Raw genomic sequence first — 15,876 nt, 5'->3', positions numbered from 1 at the left:
TGGCAGACTATCCTGATCCCTCCTGTCAGCTGTCTGACTAGTCAGATGCTGTTCCCATGGTTACCGCCGTCTCCCAGATGGAAAAAAGGGGGTTGGTGTGTAATTCCATCCAGAACGAGAGAAAGATAAGGGAAAAATACAGAAAGTACAAGAAAATACAATAGGGTGCCATTAACAAGGCGCAAACTGCCCACCCCCCACTCACAAGATAAAAGATGGAATGAGACAGAAAATAAAGGAATCACAACGTCATTTTATGATAGAGTTGGAATTAGTGGTGGGTGATACGGCCAAAATCTCTAGTAAAGATTTATGAAATATAATGTAACTGTATTTATTATATTGGAGTATTTTTTCTGTAAATTCAGTTTTGGCCAAACCACACCAATGCAACACAGTTCCATTTCGGAAACGTGGTTCTGTTCTGGAAGGGCTTAGAACGTGAAATTGTTTATCTTGAATAGTTGCCATGGGCAACATCTCTATAGAAAATATACAAAAAAACCCCACAAAATATTACATATTCATATCTATATACAACTTTCTTTAAATACAAAAGTTAATTTCCATTAAAATATGTACGTTATGATGATGTCATTGTTAATGCCAACTCTACACATCTATTTACACAAGAATGGCATAATTTACCAACTTTATATTTTTTGTTTTTGTTTACATTTTTAGGAACTACATTTTAATAAACCCGATTTTATTAAGCCTTTAAAAAGCGCATACGTCCTAGGATCCAGTCCAGGATCCAGTCCGTGCATCCACTCAAACCACACTCCCACATCACTTCCGGTTTTATTTCTTAAACATTTCTCCCAATAAAAACTAATTCAAATATATTTAAATATGCACAAGTGATGCTAGATTTATTTGGTGATGGAGAGATACTGTATATTTATCTTTTTGCGTTTTTGCATTTAAAAATGGAAATACAGACTTGCGGATTGCGGAGATACATTTGTCTTTTTGTGGGTTTTTTGTCATTCACAAAGAATGCCTTCCATGCCTCTCTGGTCTGTTTTAATGGCAGATATTGTGTTTTTATAGCCGCTTGGGTTTGGTGAAAAGATGTAAGTATGTTAATAGGTCAAACATTTCCACTTATATTAAAGTAACCAATAGACTGCTGGAAAGGCTGTTATGGTGGTGAATATTGCAGTGATTCAGAGGATATTTTAATAATAATAATAAAAAGGGGCCCTTTGTAGACAGAAAGACAGACAGACGTGGCTTTTACCTCAGTCAAAGCATGTAGTTGACCTTCATGGACACACACCCCAAGGAACCTGTGCAAGTGATAAGAGAAGATGAAATGTTATAATTTTATTCTGGAGCAGCGAGAAAAGAAGAGAGATAACAAAGCGATAAAAGACACAATGGTGAAAAAGCAGATATTTAATATCTGTGTGATCTTGTTTTTTTCTTGGTTCTATTACATTTGGTTATTTGTATTTCTATACTACTGTATATACTATATCTATGATGTAATATCTTTATTATCTATAATATTATATTACTATTATAATTTATTATTTTTTCTGACCAGCAAAACTTGAGATTTTGATCCAGTTTGAACTTTGCAAACTCAATGGTGATTTGTGAATGATTTATGCATTTTTGTGATTTTTTAATTTTAAAGATTATAATTATTGTATTGAAAATATGAATTTGTATGGATATGATTTGGTTTGTCACATCAAAGACACGATAATAATGTTAAATGGAACATGGTGCTGTGATATGATGAGTAGAATTAGGAAAAAAGTCTGATTAGAGAAGTTACAGAGCGGACACGGACGCAACACAGTGGGCAGAGGAGAAGAGACGCAGTAGTGTTGAAAAGTTTGTCTCTTTTCAGTGAGCCGGATTTTGTTTATATTTATTCAACTACAAAACATTAACATTATTTATGATGATTTGATGTGACTGGACTGCGACTTTTCTTTACAAATCAAGACTCGATATTCTAACAATAGCATAGCTGTCAGTGCTGGAAAAAAATACATGTTTAAAATGGAAATCAAATTGTGACCTTAAAATCGAAAGACAAATCAAATTGTGGATTTGGACAATCGTGAAAAACCTACTCTCTATTGTCTCTATTATGTTTAAGATATTACCTCTGAAATGGTAGGGCTGTTTTACTGCCTTTTATCATTTTCAGTTTGATATTAAGTCCTGCATTCCTCTACTTGGTCGTTACACACAGTTGTCTGGTATTCTTGACGTCTCATTCTGATTAATTTCATCCCGTTTTTTCAAAATGTTTCCGCTTCTGTGTGCATCATAATAGGAAACCACAACAAATAAAGCATAGGAATAAAAAAATATGGCTATATTTCCACTGGAAAGCATCCCTCTAAATGACACAAGAGGTTGAAAACAACATTGTTTTATTCTGGTTCTTTGAGACCAATGCAAACTCTCTGGGTGGTTCTCACGGTGGAAATAATTAATTGCGAAGGAGGGTTTTAACGGTACTGAAGGCACATTGGCTTCATGACTGAAGGGCACATCAAGGCCCTCTGCGGCTAATAAGATAATTTGCCTTCCAGGCGATGTCCGTGCCATAACACAACATGCCTGAGTATATTCGGGTGGCAGAGTCTGTTCATCAGCTGTACTTCTCGCAGCATATTGGCCTTGTTGCTGGCCAGCGTGTTCATTTTCAGCGCCATCACCTGCCCCGTGATCCTGTGCTGCACCTGGATGAGACGCAGACAGAATACGTCAAAATATTAGAACTTGAGAGAGTAATGAGAATGCAACACATCACATCACAACTTTGCAAAAGATTTTAACATCCTGATTTAAAAAAACAAAATAACATATATATTGTGTATCGAAAAGGTCAATGTCTATGCCAGGAAAACCAAGATGGAGATGTTCTATGCACTCTTCAGTACAAACAAAGGGAAACCATTGAGGAGCAAATACACAAACGAACCAGCTGACGACTTGAGTCATCTCTGGGAACTCTGACACAAAGCCTCACACTTTGGGTGTGTAAAAGTAGAACTTACTATCCTTAAAATGTTTATGGCCCTTTAAGCACCACTGACACATTATTAAAAATGAATCATTATTTTTGCTTAACTAAAGAAAGAAGGTGGAATAAATAATCTCTTCAGCCCAGCACTAATTCTAGCTAGTTTGAATTGTTCTTTTCATACAATTTCTATATTTACTTTTATTTACAAAAGATTGTATTCAATTTTTTTTACTTGATTTTATTATTTGAACGCTTCTATAATTCTAGTTTGCCTTTATATTATACTCATAGGAAGTTTGAGCATCCCATCCCAACAAGAGCAGGAGACTCTGACAGCATAATTTAACCTGCATTAGCAGAGGAATCTTTGAAAATCATTCGCTGAGGAATGACCTTGATCTTTCTGTCTCCGTCTAAAGTGATGAGTAACATTGGACAATTACCGACAAATACTGCTAAAGGAAGCCTTATACCAAAATCAGCGGGTAAATCTGCAAAAATAGGTAATTGACACCCATCCCATTGCCAAGAGAAATGCCATTTTTTTCTGGTGCGTCACATTCAACATCATGAACATGTGGGAAAAGGGGTGTGTCATGGTTCCAGTGTGATTGGAAATAAAACAGTAGAAACAGCAACTTAAACAAACAATGACATAAAACTGTAAAACTGCCGTTCAAAAGAATCAGATCATTAATGAACGACCCAACACTACAGTAGAAGCAGAATGGAGCGCATACTCGCACGATAGTCCATGCTGCCCGTGTGTGAGTGCTGGTGTGACTTGGAGCAATTAGCGTGTCGACCCAGGTGTCCTGTTCATATCAGAGTCGATCGGAGGTGGAGCCGATTATAAATGATTTAGGAACTGGTATCAAAAATTAGATATTTTATGGACATTTTTTTTTAACAATCCACAGACCTTGGTTAATTTGTCCCACAGCTTGGCACTAAGCGCTTAACACACCGATCGGTCATGTGCGTTTGTGTGTGTGCATGTGTATGTATATGTGTGTGTGTGTGTGTTTGTGTGTGTGTGTGTGTGGGGGGGGTCATTGACTGGTAATTTGTGCATACAGAGTTCAACAAGTGTCTGGAACTGTGCATCTGTGTGTGTGTTTGTGTGAATATATTAATAGCAGCGAGGCCCTAATAGGCTTTTGGGATTTCCCATCTCTTCTCCTGATCTGCGTAAATCCACTTGCCCATCACGTGACATCACATCGAGAGCAGACTAGCGTGTGCTAAACACCCACATCTTCTCAACGTAGTCTGGTTAATCAATGTCACATATGCCTATATATCATCATATCACATATGCATACAAAGCCTATGAGGAAGGGATGACATTTTACAATTTTACATTTTGATATCCTATTAAGTCTTTATATTGTATATTTCATATCAAATCATTGTGTATTTTTGTGACTACATCGATGAAAATTGGAGATTCCCTCATCAGTTTCTTTACAGAGTAGAGGGAGGTAGAGTCCTAAATGTACAGTGTCACTGAGAGACAACCCCTGAACAATGAAATCCTCAGTGTCCACACACACCGTACACTGTAAGATTACGTTACATTTCATTTAGCAGACGCTTTTATCCAAAGCGACTTACAATTTGGGCACAGATCGATGGGCACCAATAGTTTGTAAGACGGTCACCCCAAGGCCACATTCAGCCAATAAACACCCTGCTTTCCCACTTAGAGTGAGTAATTCATTATCACATATGACTGAAGTATTGCAGTGATCCAGGCTAACTTTTTCACTGGTAGAACTGGCGCACCCAACTTTCTAAATTTGTCGTACCAGCACATAATTTGGTCGCACCCTTTTATTTTTGTTTTATTATTTTTTTCGGCAAATAATGAGAATTTCCTGTTTTAATGATACGGCAGAAACACCCGAAGGAGGAAAACGTTCCAGCGCTCACACAGTATCATAGTTCTACTTTTAGCAGACGCAGTAGTGAGGCTCTTGATGAGCTGCAAACAGAGTGTTGTGCCTACACCCGAGCAATAAGGCACAGGGGTAGGCACAACACTTGGCTAAAAGCCAGGTCAATACAGGGGAGTGAAAGTGAAAGTCTCGACCACAAGATAGCGTTAAACGTTAAAATGAAGGTGTTCATAAATGTTAGCAGGGAAATCATTAATGATGACATTTATTCCCGTGCAGTTCAATTATTTACAATTAAGTAACAAGGGTGTTCAATGGTTAGTACTGTTGGCTGACACCAAAAAGGTTCTTAGGTATGAACCCAATTGGGGCTGGGTTATGGGAGGATCTTCCTATGCGGACTTTGCATGTAGGTCCTGGGTTTGAACGAGGCCTTCACGATATGAGCTAAATCTGTGATGTGCAATAACATTGTTAAATATTGCGATGACAAAAGAACTTGCGATGAATAAACAAATAGTGAAGTGTGTCCATTAGCTATACAGTTCCTATATCACTTAACTAAAATAAAGTCTGTTTGAACCGTTTATATAATTAACTCAAATAACAGTAACACAAATGATTAATTATCATGAAGAGCATTGGACCTCTGTCCAGTGTCCTGTATGGCATAGTACACACAAGTTTATTGAGCAAATCTTAAATGAAAAAAGTAAAAAAGTAAATTTTATTTTACATTTTTGAAGTATATATTTTTTCATCATTCAACTGAATTTGTTACCATTGTATTTTTGCCTGTCTTTTCAAAACAATTCCAGGACAGATCTGGTAAAGACCGGTCCCTGTCGCTTTAAGACATTGCCTTGTGGGTAATGTAGGAGCCCTGTTGACCCATGGCTAGAGGAGGATTTACATGACGGAGATATCACCGATGAGAGCCGATACACTTGTTGAGTGTTATTACTTTATTCTAAAAGTTAGAACATAGTTGTCAACTACAGCACCTGTCCTCAAATAAAGGCAAGTCCAAAGAGTCCTGCCTCACGGTGACTCTGTGGAAGGAAATCACTCATTGTTGGTAATTCAACAACAAGGTTCCATTCAAACTGACTAAACACTGCACGTGAAAGCCCTCAGAGACATTTCATCAATTTTATCAACTTTTGGGACGAAAATTAAACAGACACAATTCAGAGCCGTTGCTCTGTTGCTGCAAGTGAACTCCATGCATGAGGAAACAAACACAGAATGAATAAGGAATGTCAAAATTTTAATTCCGCTAGCTTACCATCGGCATTGACAATCCTTTAAGGATATTATATGATTATTAAAAAAATAATAATTGGAATTTGAAAATGGATTTTGAATCTGAATTATTACATGAATCAATTGTTTTCCCGCTCCCCTAACAACGGTGGTGGTTGTTGTTGTGGCATTGTCCCGTGTTAATAAAATTATTGTTCTTATTCATAGCGTTTCAGGCAGTCTTTTGCGCACGTGTGTTTATATTACGATGACAATGAAAATTTGATTTATCGTTAGTACTAGTTTAACCAAATTGGGGCTGGGTTGGACGATGGGTGGCCTTTCTATGTGGATTTTGCATCTAGCTCATGGGTTTTACCGGAATTGTGGCTGGGTAGGTGAACAGAGGACCTTTTTATGTGGACTTTGCATGTAGGTCCTGGGTTTGAACCCAATAAGGGCTGGGTTAGTCAAGGGGGGTTTTTGCACCAAATAGTTCTGGGGACTCCCTGAGGGGAACTGGGGAGGTCCCCCGAGAACTAAATACCGTTAATGGCTTCTTTTCTGGTTGTATTTGCACTGCACTGGAACTCTAAAGTGACGCTCAAGTGACGTTAGCCAACGGGGTTTCAGTGAGAGTTCCGTGTTGTATTTACTCTTTAATTTTCACTTATTTCACCTGATCAGTCCACTAAAATCTGTTGCTGAACAAATTAGAGGTGAGAAATAAGCAATCCAGTTGCTGGACCTTCACTCATATTAGATCTACGTAAGTTCCGACTTTCCTAAGTGACGGGGTCGCATCGGTACATTTCACGGGGATTATGGGGCGTACATTAATTCATTCAATTAACGCCAGAAAATAAAATAAATCAAATAAATACATCTACAATAAAACTACTTTGGTTATTTTTTTATGACCGTTGAGTGTACTTGGGCTGGTCTGCACCAAGAGTGATGCTACTCGACCGAGCGGATTGTCCTTAGTGCGCCAGGGGTGCGGGACCGTGCACTTACTTTGGACCAATTACTGTGCACTTACATCACTGATGGTTTCTCTTGTGCTGGTTAGTCCCTGCCCTGGAGTAGGAGCTAAAAAAGACCATTAAAAAACAGCATTCTAAAAACCACGATCATTCCTAGTTCCTGCGGACAAAAGGGAGGGTTTCTGCAAAAGGTTCTTAGAACTATGTAAAGTTCCGGTGCGAAAACTTCCACCTTATGTGGATTTTGTATGTTCTCCGTCCTGTTCATGCAGGTTTCCAACCAAGGCACTGGAGTTGGGGGCCAGATTATGCCTTGAGGAGGACAAAGTAAAATGTAAAATGTACTTGGATAATAACATATTTATTTTATTTTTAACAACCAGTCTTGTTATCATTATACTGGGATGGGTCACACTATAAGTCATTCTGAGATTCCTTATCTTGAAAATGTAATTCAGAGAGCAAACACATTTTGAGGTTGGGCTGTTTGCTCCCTATGTAAAGAGGATAGAGGAGACTGCACCTGTAACAGGTAAAACTGTATCATTGTTTCCAGATGAAACATCAAACTTTAATCTTTGTCTTTGACACTTGATCTCTAAAAACAAATTTATAACTCAGAATCAAAACTATATTGTAGTGCTGGATTGTGGGTGACGGTACAACTCAACTTAAGGGACGACAATATTCAACCTGAAATTTAAAATGTGTGTGATGATGATGGCCTCTGAATGGCCACACTGGTGTTTCATGGGCAAAGTTGTTCACTTAAAATTACATTACTGCATATTTCCTTTCCACGACAGTTGGTTCTCTTCCTCCTGAATAGAACAGAAACGCCTAGGTCAAAATAAACCCTGATAGGCCAACCCAGGCATTAAATCATTCTTTGCTGACATCTGACTTTATTGTAATTTCCTTGTCATTAAAGATAAGAGCTAAAGAATGTGTTTTCAAATTCACTTCAAATGAATACTCACCCTGAGCAAACACAACAAAACAGTGATTGTAAATGCCTTGAAATGGTCAGTAACTTTTACTGCAAGTGTGGGTGCGGAAAGGTAATACTTAATCTGGGGCAACAGCATACTCTGAGTCAACATTTTCAATAGGTTTGGTATTCAGCACTTGCAAACAGTATTCTTCTTATCTTGGGGCGACTGGGGCAGTCCAAGCATTAGAGGCAAATGGTGATTTATATTCTCACTAACTTACATTAATATCCAACCTAACTAACTGGTTCATATTGCAGTGTGTACAAAGTAACAGGATATACCTTTGTCAACTAGGAAAGTTACAGAATTCCCAACTTCATCCACCATTAAAAAAAAAGGTTTAAAAGGGTACCCTTTTTTATCTGCAAAGTATGGTAGATTGTGAGTGTCATAACCTGTGTTAAAGCAGGGATTACAATGCAGCTGGTACACATTAACAGTTGAACACTTCTAATGACTGTCTACTAACATCAGTCACAGCCACACAAAATATATTTTGTAAGATGCATACCAGTTTCAGTTCTAATTGTAATGCCCTTATGAAAAGAGTATGAAGAAAAATAAAAAATACATGCTATCCTTACTATATTAACAACTATTAGTTCAACTTAAAGTGTTGGTGGTCAAGCTTTGGTTGGCATAATCAGTTTTTCACATATTGTTGGTAGTAATGGAGAGCAGATGTAATGGAGAAAGCCTCTGAGAGGAAGAGGTTAAAGTATACATATTTAGTACCTAAAGCAAGAGATATCTCTATTGCCGCTAATTTGACAGATAGAGATATGGGTTAGGGCAGTGATTCCCAACCTATGGGCCGAGGGTATTGTAAGTGGGATGCCAAACAGGGGCCGTGGGCAAAAGAGATAGATTTTATCAAAAAAATAATGAAATAAATAAAAATAAATAACAAATTAATAAAAAATAAATAACAAATTATTAATTACAAACATGTTTTTAAATGTAAAAAAAAAACTTTTTCTTTAAAACCTTCAAAAATGCATCATCATTGATAGATAGGAACTTATGTGAGGGCGTACTATGTTCAAGCCGGACCACAATCGACATGCACCTGTACATTTTTGAACTTGCGGTGATAATCAAAATGGATGGTTAGCTAGCATCAGGCACATTGAAAAGGAAAGAAGCCATTGGTTCATCATCCACAAGGAAAGTCCCGGCAGGACATCAGACAGGCGGGACAGTCCCGCCTCTCAAACAAAAAAGAAAGGTTCGGAGAAAGTATAGTGCTGAATATTTATCATTGGGATTTTTTTGGACAGGCATGGAAGACGAACCGTTACCGCTGTGCGTGGTGTGTTCCAAGATTTTATCAAACGAAGCTCTGAAACCATGTAAACTGTGCCGTCACCTCGAGACAAAACACCAGGACCTAACACAGTACATGTCCAACCCGCTTCAATTTTTCGATAATAAACTCAAGGAGTATCAGGGCAAGAAGAAAGTAATTGAAACATCGTGTATGGGCACTGAGAAATCCCAAAGGGTCCAACAGAGCTGTTTAATTTCTGATGTCTTTCCCGACGACATCTCTGTAAAACTTGTTACTTTTCGGCGCTTGTGGCATTGAAGACGAAATACAGTGAACAAACTGAATGTTGAGCCAGATCTTTGCCTGAGACTGTCATCCCTTAAGCCAGACATCAAGCATTTGGTGTCTGCCATGCAACATCAGCCTTCTCATGAGGTGAGTTAATATTAATGTGCTCCTTATTGTTAGTTTTATCAGCGCCTGTATGAGGCGTGAGTTTTAAGCCACCTCTTTTTTTGATTTACCACTACTGCACTAACCTTAACCTTAAAAACGATATGGCTGGACCCATGTATGAAACACTAGAAGGCTTTTAATTTGAAACAAATTGTAACAAAAATAAATGTTCAGTCTTCTTGCTAGTCGTCCCAACTCATTCAGAAGAATAATTACAGCTTTGATGGTTTTGCCGGTTATTATGACGCGGGCTGCGTCATGTGTGCGCGTTGCGCAGCGCTTGTAAATTGAATGTATATTTTCAGCGTTCTAAGTTACTGTGTTGGTGTTACTGATAAATTAACAAAATGTTCAGTCCTCTTGCTGGTTGTTCCGACACATTCAGAATAGGGATGTTCCTAACGACTAATTTCTCTGACGTTTTAAACTTAGACTAGTCAACTTGTCTAAAAGTCAGAAAAAAATTGCGTGTATTATAAGAGCCATTTGAAACCGTTAATCACACTCTTCAATAACCAAATTGTATTTTAAATGCCTCGACGGACCGGGTGGATGCGGGCCGGAGGTGTGCCCGAAGCCTGGGTGGCCGGCGACGGGGAAGGTGCTGCGAGTGTGGGTCTGCGGCCCCGGGAAATACGGCCGACGAGGGGTCCCTAACGAGGGGGTGCCGACACCAGAAAAACGATTTCCGTATGCCACATTTCAGTGTAAATTATGTCAATATGTAATTTACATGTGTACCTGATAATATATAATAGAGCTGAATAAATTTAACAGGTGTCATGTTTAAATACATATTTTAAAGGGTCACTACATTTTGAATGAATTAAAATAATATCATAAACGTGTGACGATTAGTCGACTAATGGCTTGAGCTGATGACTAGTAGTCGACTAGGAAGATCTTTAGTCGGGGGCAGCCCTACCCACAAATAAAAGTAAGTCTTTTACATATACATTGTGGTCCACAGATATGCTTGTACATCCCACAGCCAACCAGAGGCAGAGCTGTGCGCACCAAATTAAAAGAGTGTAGTCCCCAAGTGCTACTTGTCAATTGTAAAAAAAAAAAGCAAGAGTATATAGGCTCAAATCCAAACAGACAAAACACATGCTGATGCACACACCAACACATGCATGCACAGGTGTTGTGTAGGTAATCTACTTAAGGCTGGCCAATGTGAGAAACATCCTGTGAGATCAACCTGTTACCTTATAAACATGCATAGCTCACCACAAAGGTAAGAAAGGAAATAAACCATGTTTAAACGATGTATTCAACAGGCTAAAAAATGGTAACCAAGTGCACATGTAGCACATGCACTCTGCATATGGCAGGCTGTAGATGACACATAAACACAAAACAGTCAACAAGCGCAGCTGGGAAATAACAGTCATATAGAATTAATTCACAGAATGTGAATGTGATTTATTATGGCTACCCAAATCTATTGCAATTGGATTACAAATGTGTTTTGATTACCAAAGGTTACATTCAAACACATTTCCAACTTGGCATATCATCAATTACAAATTTTCACAGTAAAAAAAATGTAAGTTGAAATAGATTTTGCTTTGGAAGCATGTTGCCTGATAGAAATAAATTCACTGGATGGAAATACAGCAGACATTTGCTGCTCCAAACAGAAAGGTGTACAGTGTTTCACTGATAGTGAAATTGCAAAGGAATCCATGTCCAATTAGAGGGAACATCTGCAAGTTAGCCAAATAATGTTTTGTTTGCTATAAATCTGTTACCGTTTTTTAACCCACTGTATTTTCTTGCCACATAGATGCTTGCTTTTTTGTGTGTTGATCAAAAAGATTTGCAATCAAAGGGTAATCAGTCAATGCCGCTGAAATGCAGAAATCAAAAGATTATCTCACTAATGACAATTTTAAGAAGGTAATCAGTAATTTATAAAGGATTACATTAAAGTAGCACCCATTCCAACCCTTTGGACGAGGTAAAATATTATTATATGCATGAATCGATTTTATATATATATATATATATATATATATATATATATAATTGATGTGATGAGCTCAATATCGCGGTGACGTCACGGAATGGCGGTTAATGTGGTTATCATCACAGCTCTAGCTGATGTGGGTTTAGACTGTGACCAAGCTGTCAGTGCAGGCACATTACAAAATGGCTTCCCCACCAGGAAATATTGTGGAATACAAACACTGCACATTTCACTTGCAAGCATATAACACTGTGAGCACAAGACACCGATGTGGAGTTGTCATCAACCCGAAACTTGCTGAAAGGAAGTGATGCAGCTATATGAAGACGTAGTACATAGAAGCCTTCGCCATTTTTACTCACACACTTAAGTGTACCCCCCTTTCCTCCTTCTCAGTGTTTCATTGGCTGGCGAAAATTTGGCCTTCACATACCTTGAAGACCTCTGAGAAGAAACCGGAGCCGATCTTCTCACAAAAGAAGTCATCGATGCGGGCCAGGCTGGACACGGCACTCCGAAGGGCTCGGTATGAGGAGGGACGAATCCTGTTCGGCGCATGGACGCCATGGAGGGATGGTTCCTCCGAGCCGCCGTCCCCCTCCTCTGGATCACAGAAGCAGCAGTCGGTATGGTGGTCCATCACGTTGGAAGTGGGGGGGGGGGGTCTAACTCAAATAAAAAGGTACTAAATATGGTGTAAATGTCCTACTGTGTCTGAGTTAACGGTGGCTCTCGTCTACGTGGTATTATGAAAAGAAATTCCATCTTCTCGTCCCAATGGCAATAAATGATTTATAAACTGTTCTGCTTGCAGAGCTGGTGGTGTTGGCTGTCCAGTTGCCAGCTTGTCCACTCCTGAGATGGAGGCTGAACGTCAGTAGTATTTTTCTTTTTTAAACCGAGTAACTCAAATCTTTTGTCCACCACTCATGTTAGGACAAGGCATGCGTGTGTAGAAGCCACTGCAGGTATCTCCAAAAGGATGGGATGCAGCAGCGTCACTACAATGCAGAAAACCTGGTGGAGGTTTCAGGTACAGCCAGGTGTTGCCAGGTGCCCCTTCACTTCATTCGCTGTTGACTTTAAAAGGGTTGCAGAAAGTTCTGTCTGGATTTTTCTTCAAACCTCTTTCTCATCAGCCTATAGGCCTGTCCACGGTGGCACCGCTGTCTGTCAAATGCTGCAACAGTTTATTCCGTGTTCTAGAATGCATACAACAAAACAAGAGATCCAGCTTCAGTTACACAAACAATGCAAAGCATAATGTAATGAATAACAGTATTGCAATGTATGACGGTATAGCAATACAACAGCACCATATATCCAGCTCACTGTCTTCAGAATGTTCACTGAACCAAGTCCATTTTCATATACTACATACAAAATCCATATGGGTAAAAAAAAAAGCTAAGCACTCAAAAAAAAAACCCAATATATACTTGATGCACCTTATAAAGATAAATGACAAAAAAGGCTATAACAGGGGCTGAGTGGTAGTAAGTATGAAAATATTGCCTGGATATAAATATTAATATGACTTTCGTTTGGATATTTTTTTCATGATGAATAATATGTATACAACGCTATGGGCACTTGCAAATTGTAGTGTCTATTACAGTGTCCAATCATTACGGTCGTGCTTATTACAGTGTTATTGCAATATATTGCACATGAAATTGTTCTATAATAAGGCCAAAACGAATTTATTCATACTGGATAGGAGGTTACCATCTAGGAGAGTAAATCACCTTGCAGTGCGATAAGCCACAACCTCGGCAGAATAAACAGATCACAGGGGGGAAGCCGCTCAATAAGACAGTGTAGGCTTATAGTAAGTATTACAGGCCTAACGCGCGGTATTTTGTTTTGTTTTGTTTTCCAAAATCGATTTACAATTCAGCAGAAGCGATAATCTGAAACCAACTTCAGACCCAAACACGGGGTCGTCCCGCTGTTGGTTGTATGAAATTAAAATTAAATCCTACCCCGGAACGAAGCAGAATGACAGGAACACATTCGACGGCTTACCTCTTAATTATATCTTTTTTTCTCCGCGCACTGAATTGATTCACCTGGACGCCGACCCGGTTTCGTTTGGAAGCTGAAGAGAAGATTTACTCTGTGACGATTCGCTGCGTGGTACGTGCGGAATTCCGGGCTCGTCGGTCCGTTCCCCTGGATTCCTGACACGGCCCGCGAGGATGGCGACCATAATAAAGTAGCCTCGGACCGCGAGCTACGCTCGGCAATGATTGGCTGAGATGTAAAAGGGGCGGTGCCAATGGGTGAGCCACGCGCCGATCCCAGACCAGCGTCAAGCCTCGCGTCCCCCGTTCCGTGACAGCAGTTGAAGAATCCAACGAACCGTCCCCAGACCAGGGGCTTTTTACTCCAGCGCGAAACGGAAGTCGCGCGCGGACAGTGGCACACCTCTGGTGTTCTCGGCGGTTCCTCGCACTGTCCACCCACTCACGACGCTGCATTGCGTGGATGTCGGAACTCGGGGAAAATCCGACTTCCTATGTGCAACGGTGCGCAGGGACGGCGATTTCAGTCCGAAATCCATTTCGGGGCGGTCCGAGTTTACTGAAATTTCACGGCAACGCAGAAGCACACAGCGCTTATAATGAAGTGCGACGATCCCTTCGCGTGGGTTATGTTTTTGAAAGCACTTCTGACTTCTATCGAACATACTCTGTAGTTTGAGCTCCTGCGCAGACTTCTACAGTTTACAAACACATTTTCCGCGGGCGCCCATTGTTTCCTGTGCCTTCCCTTGGAAGTGGGAATTACGGACTCGCAAAGTAAAACGATTTCCGAGTTTCACTCGAACTCGAACGCAGCATAAGCCCAGCGTCCAGCGTACACCCTGACACTGTTTTCTTGTGCACGTTGGCGAAAGTGACGCGGGAACGCAGCCTTTTCAGGATGTCGGCGCGTCCGTGGTGGGAGTAGCAGAAAATTAAATAAAGAGTAAATTGAGACGTTATAGCACATCCCAAAAGCGATACAATAGTTGCCACCTTCATAAATTCATTATTAATAAAACATAATAAATCATAAAATAACAATGGCTGAATACTAATTTAAAAATCATATAAAAATAAGATAGATAATAATATAATAATAAAACGAATGCTATCACCATCACTATCAGATGTACAGTATACCACATGTATGGCACAAGCCCTCTGTAAATGTAATTATAAATCGTACATCTACGGGGATCGGATTAAACTGGAACGTCAATTATTCCGATTAAATGCACCACTTAATTATCTTCGATTATATAGCACACCTCGATTCGGGTGTGCTATTGGGCAGGATGAGGATAGTCAGCACTCACTTGTGTGGTAGGGGACGACATCATTTGGTTGCGTCAGAGTGCGCAAGAGATAAATCACAACCGTTGACGTCACTGCATGCTCATCTATTCAGTCCTTTAATCTAAATCATCAAGTAAAAAAAACGATTTGAAGGGGCATTGTTATTGATAAAAAAAAGTATAATGTCATATCACAGAGACCTATGGTGAAATTAATCTGAAATATGTTTTCTTTCTCAATACTATAGAAAGTCTCAAACTTTGAGTTACTCAGAATTGCCCATCATTGCCTATGCGTTGTTTCGAGTTATTAATACGTCTCTACCGTGTTACGATTCAGTAAATTCTAAATTGATTTAAGCAAAATTATATCGTATCATTATATTCCATGCCCCAATCAATTTCTATAGGTGTATGCAGACAATTAATGTGCAGAATACATAGAAAATTATTCAAGTTCATACAAATGTTATGTTATATCAAGTCTTCAATATTTTCTGTTTTAATTGGTTTGCGAGATGATACTGTATGCGTATCATTTGTTGGTCATATGTACAGTATATATTTACGATCCAGGTCAAATCAAACAACGGGATGATTTCATAATTCTATAATCTCTAAAACATTTAGGATTTTATGAAGTCATGTACTAAACGTCCATAAAGAGCAGTAAATCTCAAAGTGTCCGGGGACCCTCAGGGGTCTGTGGGACTTAGCCAGGG

At 39.3% G+C, this 15,876-nt stretch overlaps 1 protein-coding gene across 1 annotated transcript in view; it reads right to left on the bottom strand.

Moving 5' to 3' along the window:
* LOC307229055 (dual specificity testis-specific protein kinase 2-like) overlaps positions 1-12,469 on the bottom strand; it is a gene marked incomplete at its 5' end in the record, with an annotated part of 30,825 nt that extends 18,356 nt beyond the window's left edge. The window contains 3 exons of the mRNA XM_079998928.1: positions 1,247-1,295; positions 2,593-2,714; positions 12,263-12,469. Of these exons, the coding sequence (XP_079855054.1) occupies positions 1,247-1,295; positions 2,593-2,714; positions 12,263-12,469 (378 nt within the window). The remainder of the gene's footprint in view (positions 1-1,246; positions 1,296-2,592; positions 2,715-12,262) is intronic.
* Between the last annotated feature and the right edge of the window lie 3,407 nt (positions 12,470-15,876).

This window comes from Zeus faber, assembly GCF_960531495.2.
Source record: "Zeus faber genome assembly, chromosome: 4".
Classification (NCBI taxonomy): domain Eukaryota; kingdom Metazoa; phylum Chordata; class Actinopteri; order Zeiformes; family Zeidae; genus Zeus; species Zeus faber.
This window is presented reverse-complemented; position numbering and strand designations above follow the sequence as displayed.